This window comes from Haliotis rufescens, unplaced genomic scaffold (genome assembly GCF_023055435.1).
Source record: "Haliotis rufescens isolate VD_foot unplaced genomic scaffold, xgHalRufe1.0.p SCAF_11, whole genome shotgun sequence".
Classification (NCBI taxonomy): Eukaryota; Metazoa; Mollusca; class Gastropoda; order Lepetellida; family Haliotidae; genus Haliotis; species Haliotis rufescens.
Genome location: NW_025963791.1, coordinates 28548367 through 28564497, shown reverse-complemented (window position 1 = coordinate 28564497; position 16131 = coordinate 28548367). Strand labels below are relative to the sequence as shown.

General features: G+C 41.1%; 1 protein-coding gene across 1 annotated transcript; it reads left to right on the top strand.

The window, feature by feature from the left end:
• Positions 1-2586: 2586 nt before the first annotated feature.
• On the top strand, positions 2587-16013 carry LOC124132608 (caspase-3-like). The gene is made up of 7 exons (XM_048392506.1): positions 2587-2835; positions 7839-7932; positions 9346-9400; positions 9615-9886; positions 10753-10964; positions 11406-11595; positions 15640-16013. The coding sequence occupies exons 2-7, from the start codon at positions 7887-7889 to the stop codon at positions 15858-15860; spliced, it is 996 nt and encodes a 331-aa protein (XP_048248463.1). The 5' UTR covers positions 2587-2835; positions 7839-7886; the 3' UTR covers positions 15861-16013.
• The last annotated feature ends 118 nt before the right edge of the window (positions 16014-16131 follow it).

Here is a 16131-nt window from a genome sequence, read left to right as displayed (position 1 = left end):
TGCTCATTTGCCATTACCCTTCCACAATGACGCCGAACTGCTAATGACATAAATACCATTTCCATAACATAGGTATCTAATAACAACAACAACAACAACAATAATAATAATTTCTAATGGAATACTGGTCTTTTACAACATAGTCACCTGATGCAAATCATTCCTTTTACGATAGTTTCTGGTTCTTCGAGTTAAGGCGGTTTCACCACGAACCTATAGGTGCGTGGTTTCACTATACCCATGATCTAGTGGAGCGTAAGTATACGATTTGCAGATTGCCTACACTAGTGATAAGTATCTCTGACATAGCTACCTTGAACATAAGTATTTAGTTTTTGCAGGAAATCGAAATGCTGAAGAATAAATCGAAGAGCCTGGAGAGGCTAATTTGGAAATATGTGGAGATGTTTTTATAAAGTTTTCGACATCATTACATCAACCTTCTGTTTTCTGAATGGGATATCAAGTTTATCACGACAATGCCACAGCATAGTATTCAGCGTAAATTAAGCATTGGAGTTAACGCCATACAGCTAACAGGAATCGGAAGTACTGATTAAGTAGAAATTATTTGTTTTTGCTACACCCCTCTCTCTTCCAATTAAAATAATGAAATAGTATGTCTTTCCAGTATGAAACACCCCTCACAAAAGATATAACGGTTCATTGCTATAATAAAACTAAAGATTCCTGTGCACAAACCCACAATCGTACAGGGGCGGTCGGGTAGCCTAGTGGTTAAAGCGTTCGCTCGTCACGCCGAAGACCCGGGTTCGATTCCCGACATGGGTACAATGTGTGAAGCCCATTTCTGGTGTCCCCCGCCGTGATATTGCTGGAATATTGCTAAAAGCGGCGTAAAACCAAACTCACTCACTCACTCACTCACAATCGTACACACCACTGTGGATACACTCCCTCCGCTGTACATAATAATGACTTTTTCATCAGTGTTATAGAAATACCTTCAGAATGAGTATACATGTAGATAACACCACATTGTGTCGCCCCTTCGAATACTTTTGTGTTATTGCTGACAATCCACAAACACAAACAAGTCTGAATTAAATCGGATCGTTTGTATAAACCAGGTTCTACGCTGTGATTTCTTGTAATCTGTTAGACCCTTACTGCATATGTCAAACGTTGACTATTGCCTAGGTCAGTGTTAGATCAAATGTTTTCATACAACGCACTTACAGTCAAGAATCATTTCAACGAATAATCAGTTACGTGTGATACAACGCGCAATGTTTCTGTGGCAGGGAGGGGGCACGGGTGGCCCAGTCGTCTAAGGCGCCGCGATTCGCTGTGCAGAGTTGCGTCCCTTGGGCACGCCAGAAAATCTATGATTGTGGGTTCGAATCCCGGTTCGCCCCGAATATGTTTCTAGGTTTGCACCATACCCGTGCTCGTGGGTTAAACGTCGGAGACCTGCATCACTTCGGGCTTTCCTCCCACATTAAGCTGACACGCCGTGATATGACTGGAATACTGTTAAACCCAACTCACTCACTCACTCACTGTGGCAGTGAAGGTGTACAAGTGACGTGAAAAGTTTACATTATTTTATGTGCGCTTCAAAACACCGTGATCGATTGCGGTTGCAATTTTACAACACCGGAAGGGAAATGAAAAGAAACGTCTAGATATTTTATGTGCACTTTAAACCAGATAAGGGTCATCTGTCTTAAGGACTATATTAATAAAACATCATGAAACGTGTCCGTCCAATATGAATATAATACCGTGTAATAATAGAGACTGTGTATCATCACATTAGCATGTTGTGTACGGGTGTTACATTCCTATCCTATAGTTTCCACATCGTATTGTTTTGTTTGTTTGTTGTTGAACGCCGCACTCAGCAATATTCCACTTCGTACTTAATTGGCATTTCTATTGTAAACCTAGAAGCAACAGAAACTCTACCCCACAGTTTATCATATGTTTGATTTTCAATTGAAGTTAGCGATATAATATCCAAACAATTAACTGTACAAGCGACTAGTCAGCGCTCAAAGAATACTTCTACATGGTTTCATTTTCAAAATAAAATTTGATTTATTTTTTTGTATCTCAAATTACAAAACTACAAATTGGTATCTTGGACATTTCATCTTTGAAAATCAATAAATTTGCTTTTTTCATCACACCCAACATTTCAAGCATGGTAGTGGTCATGTGGTTGCAAATTCATTTCGTACCCCATTGATCGAAATTATTTTTACACAAAATTACCCAACTACTGCTTATTTTCTACGAACTGTTGTATGAATGAGTGCTGGTTAAATCGCCATATTCAGATTTAACAACAGTTCTTTCAATTTTTAATTGAAACAAACTCGCTATACTTTCTTTTGCTCATCAGTTTGTTATCACTTATCACCAGATACGTGTACTTATACTGCGATATGACGATGGTCTTTAGTCAGCCACCATACTATTTATAACACCTCTGTTAACTTCCACTTAGAGTCAGAATCAGGCTCACGTACAGCTGACTCAAACATAAACACACATGCCCATCAAATGGCCCATGGCAGTTTCCTGCATGAGTAAGTCATGCGAAACCAACAGAACACCGACTGCGCCTGTCGTCTGAACAACGCGTTGCGCTGCAGTCGAGATTAAAACTTTGAGACGTCACGTGACCGCCAATCGATTTTCCTTGGAATGCGATGCCAAGCTCCTCACGTGACGTGGTGAAGTCAAAATGGCGGAGGAATGGTAAACAAAGAGACTGAAGCGGCGATGAAGAAATAAGCTTCAAGGTTGACCTACCACGGCTTCTGACCTACAGCTTAAATAGGGCACACCAACACATATATATAGGTACGTGTTCGACTCGAAACTGCAAACATATATAACGGGCTTGTTATTTTGATCGTTTTTTATTTTGTTGATGCAATTTGTCAAAGTATCAGAAGGATGAGGATAATTTAAGTAGGAAGCTTCATGTTTATGTCGTTAATGGACCTATACTTCGCTTAGGATGTTCCAGAAACAACAAAGTCACTTGTAGTGAACACGGTATGCAATATATGCCAAAGGTTCGAGATAGCTTGTGAGTCACGCTAAAAGGAAGTGTTTATTACACTAAACCTAGTAATTAGCGGCGTGCAATTACTGTGTTATTATTGTGGATGTAGGTTACTTCTTCCTGTATGTTCTTCTCGAGCTTAGTATTCGATCCAGGGTCGTGTCATACTATATGTCTGTTGAGATATGTAACGGTCACTTAATGCATGAACGGAATTAAACGATATAGTGAGTGAGTGGTGTTTACCGCCGCATTCTCCAGTGATGTGACGAGTCCGCGATTGTGAATGGTAATTGTCAGTCGAACAACCACGACAAACCCGTTACAGCCATACCAGTCCCCTGAATATATATTCCATAAACAGACCATTCCAATCTCATCCCCATTGTCCTTGCATCAGCCCATACCCCCCTTCTTATTCCTACCTGCCTATACTCACCCACTTCTCATCCCTATCTTCACCAACCCATGCTTGCCGTAAGAGGCGACTAACGGCATCGGGTGGTCAGACTCGCTGACTTGGTTGATGCATGTCATCATATCCCAATTGCGTGGATCGATGCTCATGATAACAATCACTGGATTGCCTGGTCCAGACTCGATTATTTACAGACCTCAGCAATATATCTGGAATATTACTGTGTGCGGCGTTAAACAACAAACAAACCCCTTCTCATCCCTATCAGCCTATACTCACCCCCTTCACAGCCCTAGCAGTCCGTGAACATCAGGGGTAGAATAGGTCTTCACCAACCCATGCTTGCCGTAAGAGGCGACTTACGGCATCGGGTGGTCAGACTCGCTGACTTGGTTGATGCATGTCATCATATCCCAATTGCGTGGATTGATGCTCATGATAACAATCACTGGATTGCCTGGTCCAGACTCGATTATTTAGAGACCTCAGCAATATATCTGGAATATTACCGTGTGCGGCGTTAAACAACAAACAAACCCCTTCTCAGCCCTAGCAGCCTATACTCACCCCTACTTAGCCTTAATGCCCTTTATTCATTCCTTCTTAGCCCTAATAGCCTTTACTCATCCCGTCTCAGTTCAGCTCTAGGCAGTTTGCGCGGGGCATCTCTTGCCGCTCGGGTATGTTTTGACGGTAGGTTGGGCGACAATGAATAATGACTGCATTATTCATGTCTGAGTCAATGCGTTATTGCCTTTTCCACAATAAACCCTGTTATATTTCCTCTGTGCTTATTGGTGCATGAAACCCGCTACAATCTTAATAGTGGTCTTTAACAGTGTAATACACAAACGCATTCTATACGACGATATTCTGATAGATAGTATTTATTTTCTTTAAACTCAACATCACATTGACTTCCTAAAGGACTCCTACACACTTTTAAAATCGCCTTAAAAGAGGACACATGAAAACGACGTTAAACCATGCGGAGAATACGTAACGTCGAGTTAATGCCAATATATATATGGAGATAACTTTTTATCTGACGCTGCACAAAGTGATGAATACAAATTTCTTATATAGCTTATTTTGTACATGTTTTCATTCATACAAATCGCGACCGCCTCCGTGGTCTGGTGGTAGAGCGTCCACCCGGAGAGCGGAAGGTCCGGGGTTCGACCCCCGGCCGCGTCATACCAAAAGACGTTAAATGATGCTTCTTGTTGTTACCCTGTCTGGCGCTCGGCATTTAGGGGCTAAAGCAAGGACTGGTCGGCTCGGGGTCAGTATACTGTGTCTGAGTGGGGTATTCATGTCAAACTGCGGCATGGTATCTCAGTGAGCTAGCACTATAAATCGGCATCAGTCCGGACTAGTACAAACAGCCACACACACACGTACACGCACGTCGCTATACAAGTGCAATAATCTTGGCCGCGACGTTAAACCCCATTTCACCTCACCTCCTACAAATCGCACAATATAGTTGTAAATTTGCCCAGTCTTCCGTCAAATTCGTCTTGTCTCTCTACCTACCATAACAAATCCCATTTTCTATTTTTCAGTTTTAAGGCATATGGGACGCATGTCTTCTATTCGTACTGCTAATATCTTGATCGACAGTCGATAGTCGATAGTAAAAAGGGAAAGTAAAAGTGAATTGTTTTTATTATTTCGTTACCAACAATCGGTTAGCTCGTATATGACAATTCACATCCCATAGCCGCTTCGCTTCGTCACCCCGTCAACCCGACCCACCACCCTCAATTGTCCGTATCAAATGCTATATGTTAAGTCAGGGGCACGTGTGGCCGAGTCGTCTAAAGACGCCGCAATTCGCTGTGCAGAGTGGCGTCCCTCGGGCAAGCCAGAACCCTCTGACCGTGGGTTTCAATCTCATTAAAACAGATGTTTGTGATGGCTACCCCTACAAAAAGACCGAAGTACTAAACTCTCAACTGCAGTCTTTCCTTCTACATCAACGGGTGGCCCAGTCATCTAAGGCGCCGCAATTCGCTGTGCAGAGTTGTGTAGAATTGCATCCCTTGGCCACGCCAGAAACCTATGACTGTGGGTTCGAATCCCGGTTTGCCCCGATTATGTTTCTAGGTTTGTCAGCACCATACCCGTGCTCGTGGGTTTCACCGAAGTGGTAAACGTCTGAGACCTGCATCACTTCGGGCTTTCCTCCCACATTAAGCTGACACGCCGCGATATAACTGGAATACTGTTAAAAGCGGCGTTAAACCCAACTCACTCACTCACTTCATATCAGGTTGACACGTCGTGGTTATAGCTGAAATACTGTTCAAAGAGGCGTGAAACTAAACTCACTCAGTTGTTATAAGTCAGCATGAAGGTCGAGCCCAGGTAAACAGTGACTATCAAACACAGGCGCGTTTGCAAGATACTGAAAAACTTGATCGAACAATAAGCTACAAACGCTGTATTTTCGAGATTGGAGGAAAAACCGTCAGCTATTTGTAATCTGGAGACGTCGCCGTCCTGATATTGATTGATCTCACTTGATGATAAGCATACTTCCGGAATTAGGCATTAGCGTTTAGTGAAGTATTCATCCCCGGACAATTGGATGAGGCCGGAGCTATCGATTGTTACAGGGCTACGTAATATGAAACATTTGTCTCAAACTACGTTAATATGAAATAGCCTCTGAACCCTTGTGCCAAGCTACGTTAATATGAAATAGCCTCTGAACCTTTGTGCCAAGCTACGTTAATATGAAATAGTATCTAAACATTTGCCTCAAGCTCCGTTAAAAACTGTAGATAATTAATAGCTATAATTACTGTATGATATACACGAGTTTCAGTGAAAATACCTTTAACCGTTTTGATACATTCCGTTTGTTACTGTTTCGTCAAACAAAATTAGTTACTACTTATTATTACAATCGAAACTGGCATAGTGTATACGTGTGGTTGCAAAAAATAATTCCAACAAGCTACAGATTCAAGCGTTGTAAATTGCGATGTCCACTACGTTGCTTGTATAATGAGTGAGTTGAGGTAAACGCCGTTGGTTATCTCACAGCGTGTCAGCTAACAACTGGAGTGAGTGAGTGAGTTGGGTTTAACGCCGCTTTTAACAGTATTCCAGTTATATCGCTGCGTGTCAGCTTAATGTGGGAGGAAAGCCCGAAGTGATGCAGGTCTCAGACGTTTACCACTTCGGTGAAACCCACGAGCACGGGTATGGTGCTGACAAACCTAGAAACATAATCGGGGCGAACCGGGATTCGAACCCACTATCATAGGTTTCTGGCGTGCCCAAGGGACGCAACTCTGCACAGCGAATCGCGGCGCCTTAGACGACTGGGTAACCCGTGCCCCCACTTACAACTGAATGTTGCACAGAGTGTAGATGTTTATCATTTTAGTAAATCCATGTGAACGGGTTTGGTGCCGAGAGGGCGAATCTGGGATTCGAACTCAAGATCAGTGGATCTTGGTATGTCAAAGGGACTCTACTCTGTACAGTGAATGTCGATACCTGTGCTCAGCCGCGGCTGCTTTGACTGAATGGAATATTATACACTTGTCGGAAGAGAAAGATCTAATTTGAAACAATTGACTTATCCCTAATATTGTCTTTTTGTTAAACATTTAAAAAGGTATGAACGCTTCAATGGCCACTGCTATATGCGGCGTAAAACCTAATTCACTCACCATGGAGGTTCATAATCAAACGGATGGCTATTGACTATTGCACTGTATGTTAAGGTGAGGTGAAATGCGGGTTAACGTCGCATTCAAGATAATTGCACTTATATATATCTACGTGCATGCATATGTGTGTGTGTGTGTGTGTATGTGTGTGTGTGTGTGTGTGTACTAATCGGGACTAATGCCTGTTTTATAATGCTAGTCCACTGAGATACCATGCAGCAGTTTAACATGAATATCCCACTTAAACACAGTATACCGACTCTGAGACGACCAGATCCTGTTTTATTCCCTTAATAACGAACGCAAGGCAGGGTAACAACAAGTACCATCTTTTAACGTCTTTTGGTATGACGCAGCCGGGGATCGAACCACCGACCTTCCGCTCTCCGGGCAGACGCTCTACCAACAGACCACGTAGGCGGGCTGTATGTGTTCAGATGTGTACAGCAATATATTTGAAAAGCAGACTGAAGGACAACATATTAATAACTCACAATTGATTCCACAAACATTTCACTCTATTCAAGCACGATAAAACTTTTTGAATAATTGAAATGAAATTTATCAGAAATACCCGTATGCAATGATTTACACGATAAATTGTCCTCAAACTTCGCCATTTTACTTCCGGGTTTCTAGTTATATTTACTACGCGTTCAAAATCGCTATCAACATTATTTTTCAGAAATTCAGAATTCAAATCTCAATTGTGCTCATATCAACATTGGTCTCCATGGAGGAAGTGCAGAGCAGAGAACAGGAAGAGGAAAATACATCAGGTACGTCGACTGCATCCGAAATTACATTTTGTTACAGTAAACACTGTACCGCATATGGAATTCATCCAGTACGGACAATAAACCCTCTGTTCCCCAGGTATGAAATGAGCACTAGGAACTGCTCGCTCGGACTAGTTTTGTTAATTTTAAAGGTATCCAAAGGGCTCGTAGAATTTCAAACATTTTAGGGTTATTGCTATATGTTATCACTATTCGGGCTAGTAAAGGGCGGCCGGGTAGCCGAGAGGTTAAAACGTTCGCTCGTCACGCCGAAGACCCGGGTTCGATTCCCGACATGGGTACAATGTGTGAAGCCCATTTCTGGTTTTTCCCGCCGTGATATTGCTAAAAGCGGCGTAAAACCATACTCACTCACTCACTAGTAAACGTTTTTGGTTCATTTCCATCCCTATATTGTTAACCTCCGAAAGTAGGTAAATTCAACTTCGGACCATCTAATTAGTGAAATAATTTAAAAAAATTAAATCATTGTGAATTACCGTTGGGACCTTAGAATACTGTTTCAAAGCCATGTAAAATAGTTTGGACATAAAAACGACGATTAACGAGTATTGACATAGCGGATTAAAGACGATCGTCATTGATCTTTGAATGCGAACATACGAGTGTTTGTTTGAACCAATATCACAAACCTTTTTTTCATGTAAGGATGCATTCGATTTCAAATGAATTTTAAAGGTATCGAATCTGGTCATTTCCCCAACTTGTTTCATTGAAAGTGTAATGGAGTTTGCTATATGTGTGATGAGACGCAACGAGAGAAGCACTAGTACTGTTCCGTTTTTCGCGATAGTTGAAATTTTGACCTTTATCTGAACTTGCAAACTCGACCGTAAATCCTACCCAAATGTATTTCCTAACATGCAATATATACATATTTTTTAGGCTAAGGAAGCTGCACTGTATGTTTGTTCTTATGATGACATCATATATTCGTTCAGGAAATTTGGATTTTAGTGCATTTGTTTTGTTAAAAATATTAACATAAAAGATCTGCACCTTTGCATGCACAAAATTAAAAAATAGTTTCTAGTCAAGGTAACGTTAACGGTATGTGAAAGGCCAGTACGTCGACCGTTGTTGATGTCTGTAGACGCAGACAATATTGCAAAAAAGAGAGTTTCTTGGAATCTCGTGAAACAAATGTGCTAAAACACACCATAAAATAAAAGTGTAATAAGTTATAAATGATTTGCCTGAAAAGAATAAAATTGATTAAATGTTTTCTTCCTGATTAAATGATTGAAATGTAAACCTCAGTACGGATGCTGGCCGAGTTTTTTTAAAAAACTTTTTTTTAAGTGGTTGTCTTTGTTGACATTTTAAACTTGTTCTCACACATGAAATACTTTTATTAATTCAGACGAATACATAAAGATTAACACTTTTCAGAGGACGAAAATGCTGATGGACTCACAACGACAAAGATAAAGAAGTTTTTCATGGGGTAACTACACAAAAACATGATCACTCTGATTTCTTGCCTTAACTATACGAATTAAATTACCGTCTTTGTTGCGCGAGACAGTTACTGAGCGCAGATAGCAAAACTCGCTCAAACTTTGCACATTGCACATGTAAAACATGCCGTCTACGGTGACACAACCTGGTTATTGTCGGATGCCACTTCAAACTCGCTCCTTCTTCTTTGTGTCGTTCAGCACCGACAAGGGCGGTAAGAACGGGACAAAACCCGACGCTAACCGGAAGTCACCGCCAGGCATCATGGAGTCGAATGCGTATGACTTCCGACATCCCCGACGTGGTATCGCCGTCATAATCAACAACAAGAAATTCGTCAACCCTCGACATCGCCGCGATGGCTCAGAAATCGACGTCATCAGGCTGACAAAGATGTTTACCTGCTATGGCTTTGACATCGTCATCTACAACGATCTGACAGTTGATGAAATGGTGGCGACACTCAAGATGGGTGAGATTACAATCAGTGCGGTCATCCTGATACTATTTTTGAGTGGAGAATGAAATCATAACTTAAAACGACCCATGCAGTATTAAACTCTACAAAATAACGTGTACGCCAGTTATAGCAATAGCCCTGACCTTTTTGATAACTCAAGGGAAGCTAGTTCGCACTGTAGATGGGAGTGGTTTCCCTTTGTATATACGCTGTCGCCGTGGTGTACTTTGCACAAAGTATGAATATTGTAAAATCGCTTTTGTTTCTTTTGGGTCACATTCGGGTTAATGATTTCGTATTTATTGTATCATTGATACAGTTAACAATTAACTTCAAATCGAATCATACGGCGTTCTAATAAGTTTTTAAATCTAAAAAGGTGTTGGACGAGCGGTTTTAATATATAGTCCTTTTTAAATTCTTACAGTTATACATTTAACAAGGAAATAGACACAATGAGACATTTGAAATATATGTAAAATATTTATAAATGTAATTCACCTACTTTTAGAACATGAATAATAACAGGAACCATATGTCTAAATACAGGACATCTCCTTCCTGGAAATTTTATCTAATGTTCTTATATCCCTTAAATACAATCTTCACAATCTTCACCTTTCAGCGAATTGGTAAAGGTAGGCAACTCCAAAACGTATACAAGTTGAAGGCATTCGTACATCCATCTTTAGCTAAGACCGCAATCTTAATCTTACAATCGGTCTGTAGAAGTCGATTAAGACTTTAATAATGGCGATTGTAAAGGCCGCTCTGTGCATGTGGGCCCATGTTTCTAGTGTGTGGCGTTTATGACCGATGCTACGTCACTGCATAGATAGTGATGTACACCACCCTCAAGACTCTGATTCCCATTTCAGTTGCATGTTTTCCTGACCACGAGCGAGCTGACTGCTTTGCATGCGCTATTAGTTCCCATGGCGACGAAGTGACCATCAAGAAGGGTACAGCAGCTCAGGACGCCATTATGGGTATCGGCGGTGACCTTGTCCTTACGAAGGTTCTGCTAGACATATTCACAGACGCCAAGTGTCCCGGACTTCGAGGGAAACCAAGACTGTTCTTTATACAGGTGAGTATTCTCATATAATTTTTTAATTTGAAGTTTAGACGATATACGGCTGTTCCATTAGACGAGAGGTCAGTAACATAACCGCGAAATTGACGTTGATACAGTTTGGCCCTCACTCAATGAAGGTTCATTCTCCAATGAACTCACACAAAGTGAAAGTCAGTTCTTAAATGAATAAAAGTATAATTGACATTATTGGGGACATTATTTCAGTTTCACTATGTCACTAATTTCAGAATTGTCAGGACAAACGTCACCTGACGTTGACCACTTTGGGGAAACCCACTACCTCGGGTATGGTAATCCTAGGATCAGAATAGGATGCGCCAACCCGCCAACAGATCCTGATATAACCACGTGGTGTAGCTCTGCACCACGAATAGCTGCACCTTAGGACGCTGGAACTCAGTACTGTTTAAAAGTATCCCATTGTGTTGACAGGCATGCCGAGGTGAGCTGATGGATGATGGCCAAGAGATACTGATATCTAAACTGACCCTGGCTCCACAAGATACGGGACAGTGTGCTATCGACGCTAAAGTGAAAGAGGAGTCAAAGAAGGGGAGTCATCCTTCTCCGCTCTGTCCCCCCATCGATCCTCATTTCCTGGTGATGTACGCCTCACCCCCAGGTGTGTGTTTGTTTGTTGTTTAACGTCCCAGTCAGAATTATTCCAGGTGTGTGTTTGTTTGTTGTCTAACGTTGCACTCAAATTCCAGCGGTATGGCGTCTGTCTGTATAAATGCTCAGGTCTGGACCAGACAATCCAGTGATAGACATCATGAGCTTCGATCTACGCAACTGGGATACGATGATATGCATCAACCAAGTCAGTGAGTCTGACCACCCGATCCCGATAGTCGCCTCTTACGACAAGCATAGTCGCCTTTTACGGCAAGCATGGGTTGCTGAAGACCAATTCTACCCCGGATCTTCACGGGTCTATTGTATCAGTGTGAAATCTTGCTATTTTGTTGTTTAACACCACACCCTGCAGTATTGCAACTATATTACATTTCATCACAAATCAACATCAAAATGGTTCATTTCAAATCTTTTGCGTCAAGCATTGGTTTCTGAAGACCTATTCTAACATGGATCTTGTCAATCTCCACAGGAATCTTCTGAACTACTGACAAAATAATGAAATAAGGATAGATCAAATATTCCTCTCTAAACAAAGGTAGGAGGGTTTGATAGTGAGAAGGCACGCCATTTCATTATATTAATCAGAAGTTCAGATTATTGTGCATTTACGACCCCCGATGAAGGATGTCAACCGCTTCCTCATTTCCAGCATTTGTCTTGTTTGATAATGATGTCTTCCTAGTATCCTATTTATGTGTGTTCAGCTGTGCATACGCCCCGATGGGGTTTCAGGGGTGAACAGTTCGACAGTAACCTTGCTTGTCGAGCGAGTTCACTGTAAGGGCGTACTTAATTACCTCCAAGATTTTCAGAGGGGAGGGCTGGCGGGCTGGCGGAAAAAGAACAAATATGGTAAAAAAGGTATGTTATTGCAGAATACCTATTCTGATGATCTATACCAAATATTTGACAATTTAATTGGTCCGGTATAAGCTGAACCCGAAAACGGAAATTGTGGAAACACATTTTGGTAAAAGATAAAAGAGGAAAGCCAGTGAGATCATCGCCATTACGTCATATTGCAATTAAAAGCATTCTTACCATTAACCTATTTCAAGTTATAAAACATAAGACACAGGTTCTAAAATCGCTTTAAATGTTTAAACAAATATGCGTTTTCTGACATGCTGTCTGGGGCAAATGGAACAAGCTACAATGTTGTAAATTTACGAACAAGAGAAAAACTTTCTACGCAGGTATATATCGAGATAGTTTCTAAAACATGTTTTTTTATTTATTACATTAGAATGATAGATGGACCTGAGCTAGGTTTACAATCTGCGACGTTACAAAGTTTTTGTTATGAGATTCCTCACAGCCAAAGCCCGTTCACGGAGCTCTCTATACGATCGCTGTCTCCAGTCCCTGCTCCCCACTGTGATAGGTGACCACAACCATGCTTGGAGTTGAACTCGCAACCCACTGACTGTTATGTTAACAAATAAGCGATGACGGTCTTGATGCCGAATGCTCTTCCACCACCTAAATTATTTTCTTTGTTAGCCAATTTGAATTTCTATTTAATTTCAACTCTCGTGTAATGAGTATAGTAAGGTAATGTAATGTAATGTAAGGGGGAGGTTGAGTGTTTTTTTTCTGTTAGTCTGCAACCTCGAACCAGTCTGATGAAACAAACAAAATTCATTTGGGAAATAATGGTCAGACCTTTTCAAAATACACTATCGAGGCTATTCCCGAAGACATACATAAAATTATGAATGTCACTATATATTTTGAATTAGAGGGCAAATTTCAAGATTCTTGTCATGACCGCTTCGACATTTATGGCAGTGATGTGACCAGAGACCATATCTATTGAAAACGACGGTATCACGCACACGGAAGGAACTTGTTTTGTCATGGTCAAAGGGAGACAATTCAAGGAATACGGAAGAGAATTTATGGATGTCAAAGGGAAGTAACTGTGCTAAGAAAGTAATATGTGTGCTATGCGCATGGCCAAACTACGTTATGACGTCATTCGACCTTGTAGCAAGGGGGATAACCAAAAATGTCTAAGCTCGTCGTCAGTGCATGAATGGGCAATCGCTGTGAGGAGCTTAAATTCCCTATAGAACTCGGAACATTCCACACAATGTGGGGAGTTTAAGAGAACCACTGTATGGAGCTCATACAAAGGACTTTACTCTTATCATATCACAACACGATTATCTCCCTTAGACCATTGATTGCATTGATGGCGCGGCACTGCTTGTCGCCTTCACACATTAAACCTCGCTGGCGGATTAATCTTTCGACGACGTTTATATAAACGTCTCGTGTTTACTGCTATCTTGATTCATTGTTCGTAATTTATGTGATTCTGTTGGGATCATTTTATGTCACACAAACAGACCCACCGGAAATGTCCTGAGCGTCTGATACCTGTTGCAACTATGATAAATCTTTCAGAATATCATTATGGCACAGTGAATATCATTGTTACCGGTTTACCCCAAAACATTCTGGCATGAACCCATATCACATTAGATCAAAACTTTGACACAATCTGTTAAACATGGCAAGTTTGTGTGTTTGTTGTTTAACGCCGCACTCAGCAGTATTCCAGCTATAGGACGGTGGTCTGTAAGTAATCGAGTCTGGACCAGATAATCCAGTGATTGACATCATGGGCAACGATCCACGCAATTGGGATACGATGACATGCATCAACCAAGTCAGCGAACCTGACCACCCGATCCCGTTAGTCGCCTCTTACGACAAGCATAGTCGCCTTTTACGGCAAGTATGGATTGCAAAGCAATGCAGTTAGCAGCAATAATACCGTCTTTACTTATTTTTGTGTTTCACATATCCAAGGTTTTCCAAAAGGGGGGTTTGACGATCTATACCAAATATTTGACAATGTCTCGTTGAAGATTGACAGCACGCTGAACTTCGAAAACTGAAATGTAAACACATTGTAGAAAATGATCTAAGAGGAAAGTACATGTAGATAGAAAATATAACTTCACCATAAAGTCATGTTGTAATTTAAGTCATTGTTACCATTTACCTATTTCAAATCATTAAACCAAACACAGGTTCGAATCAGTTCTAAAGTCACATTAATTCTAAAACAAATATTTATCTTCGGACATGCATCTACGAACAAGGGAAATACTTTCTATGCAGGTTAAGATCTAGATTGTTTCTTAGATGTGTTCATTATTCATTAAATTAGAATGACAGATGGACCTGATCCAGTAAAGTTTAAATTTTATGACAAAGAAATGCAATCCTTTCCTTAGTGAAGCAGATTTCTTATTTTAAAAGCTTAGGTAGGGAGTATACTTCTAATACAGATTCTTTGAGCCATGGGAAAAGACGTTATGACTTCGTCGTCTATCGAATACCTGAAATTCTTTATGTATCTGTGATTGAATAAGTTTATTATTGTCAAAAGGACACATCAGCCCAGGTAGGAAATACAACCTCATTAAAATCAGATCCTAGTTCTCGCTACCGCGACACAAAGATCTGAGTATATACCATTACGGGTCACGCCAGGACGACCTTTCGCGAACTTTGACCGACCAATGAAATGACTAACAAGGAGACGACATTAGCCAATCAAACTGGTGACTTTCATTCCAGGCTACACTTGAACAATATGTTGACAAAGTTCTCGATTAAAAATCTGAAAACTGAAGAAAAGGACAATCTGGAATGTCTAATATATTCTCGTAGTCCAGATTGTTTGGCAGTACTCGAGCCATGCAACGTCTCTTCCTTTCATATGCTGTTTATCCCACTGAAGCGAGAGAAAGACGACGATTTTGACGGAATCAGTAGTAAACTTACGTTCGAGGTTGCATGATTAGAAAACATTCCGACTGTCACTTTCCTGATCTGGTAAGCGGCACTCTGATGTGGTCAGAAGAAAGGTCATTCTGACGTAACCCGTAATGGGATGTCCTCAGATCTTTGTTTTTTGTTTAGATTGGTAGCAATTATATATGAATCTTGACAGTTTATTGCACCCATGCAGGCAGAGTCTGATTTGATGTTCTGTCACTCCTCACAGGTCACGCAGCCTGGCGGCGCACAGACGGCTCCTGGTTTACAAGATGTCTCGCGGACACGTTTCTCAGCACCAACGTTGAAACCACCTCTCTCACCAAAGTTCTCACGAGAGTCAGCGGAGCCGTTACGCAACTCCAGTCGAAGGATGGAAAGAAACAAGTGCCGTGTACTATTTCTAAACTCACCAAGGACGTGTTCTTCACTGCCAAACGCTACAGCTGAGAAGCGGCGTTACTCGGTTCCAGACACTGCTCTATACTGGATACGCCATTCCGATGTTCTCATTTCTTATCATATTAAGTGCAATATATCAGTGTTTCATTTATTTTTTTATATTCTTTAAATTTTTGTTACAAATAAAATTGTGATTGGTGATTCCATGGATTTGTCATCATCTGTAGATCTGTACACAATTATTATCCCCCGCCACGAAGTGGGAACGGAGTTTATCTGTCTGTCTGTCCGTTCTTCCGTCCATCCGTCGGTGAGTCCG

Excerpts from the sequence above, each read along its gene's own strand:
- LOC124132608 (XM_048392506.1), top strand. The coding sequence starts at position 7,887 with ATGGAGGAAGTGCAGAGCAGAGAACAGGAAGAGGAAAATACATCAG. Across the intron at positions 7,933-9,345 it reads GGAAGAGGAAAATACATCAG|AGGACGAAAATGCTGATGGA; the intron begins GTACGTCGACTG and ends AACACTTTTCAG. Across the intron at positions 9,401-9,614 it reads ATAAAGAAGTTTTTCATGGG|CACCGACAAGGGCGGTAAGA; the intron begins GTAACTACACAA and ends TGTGTCGTTCAG.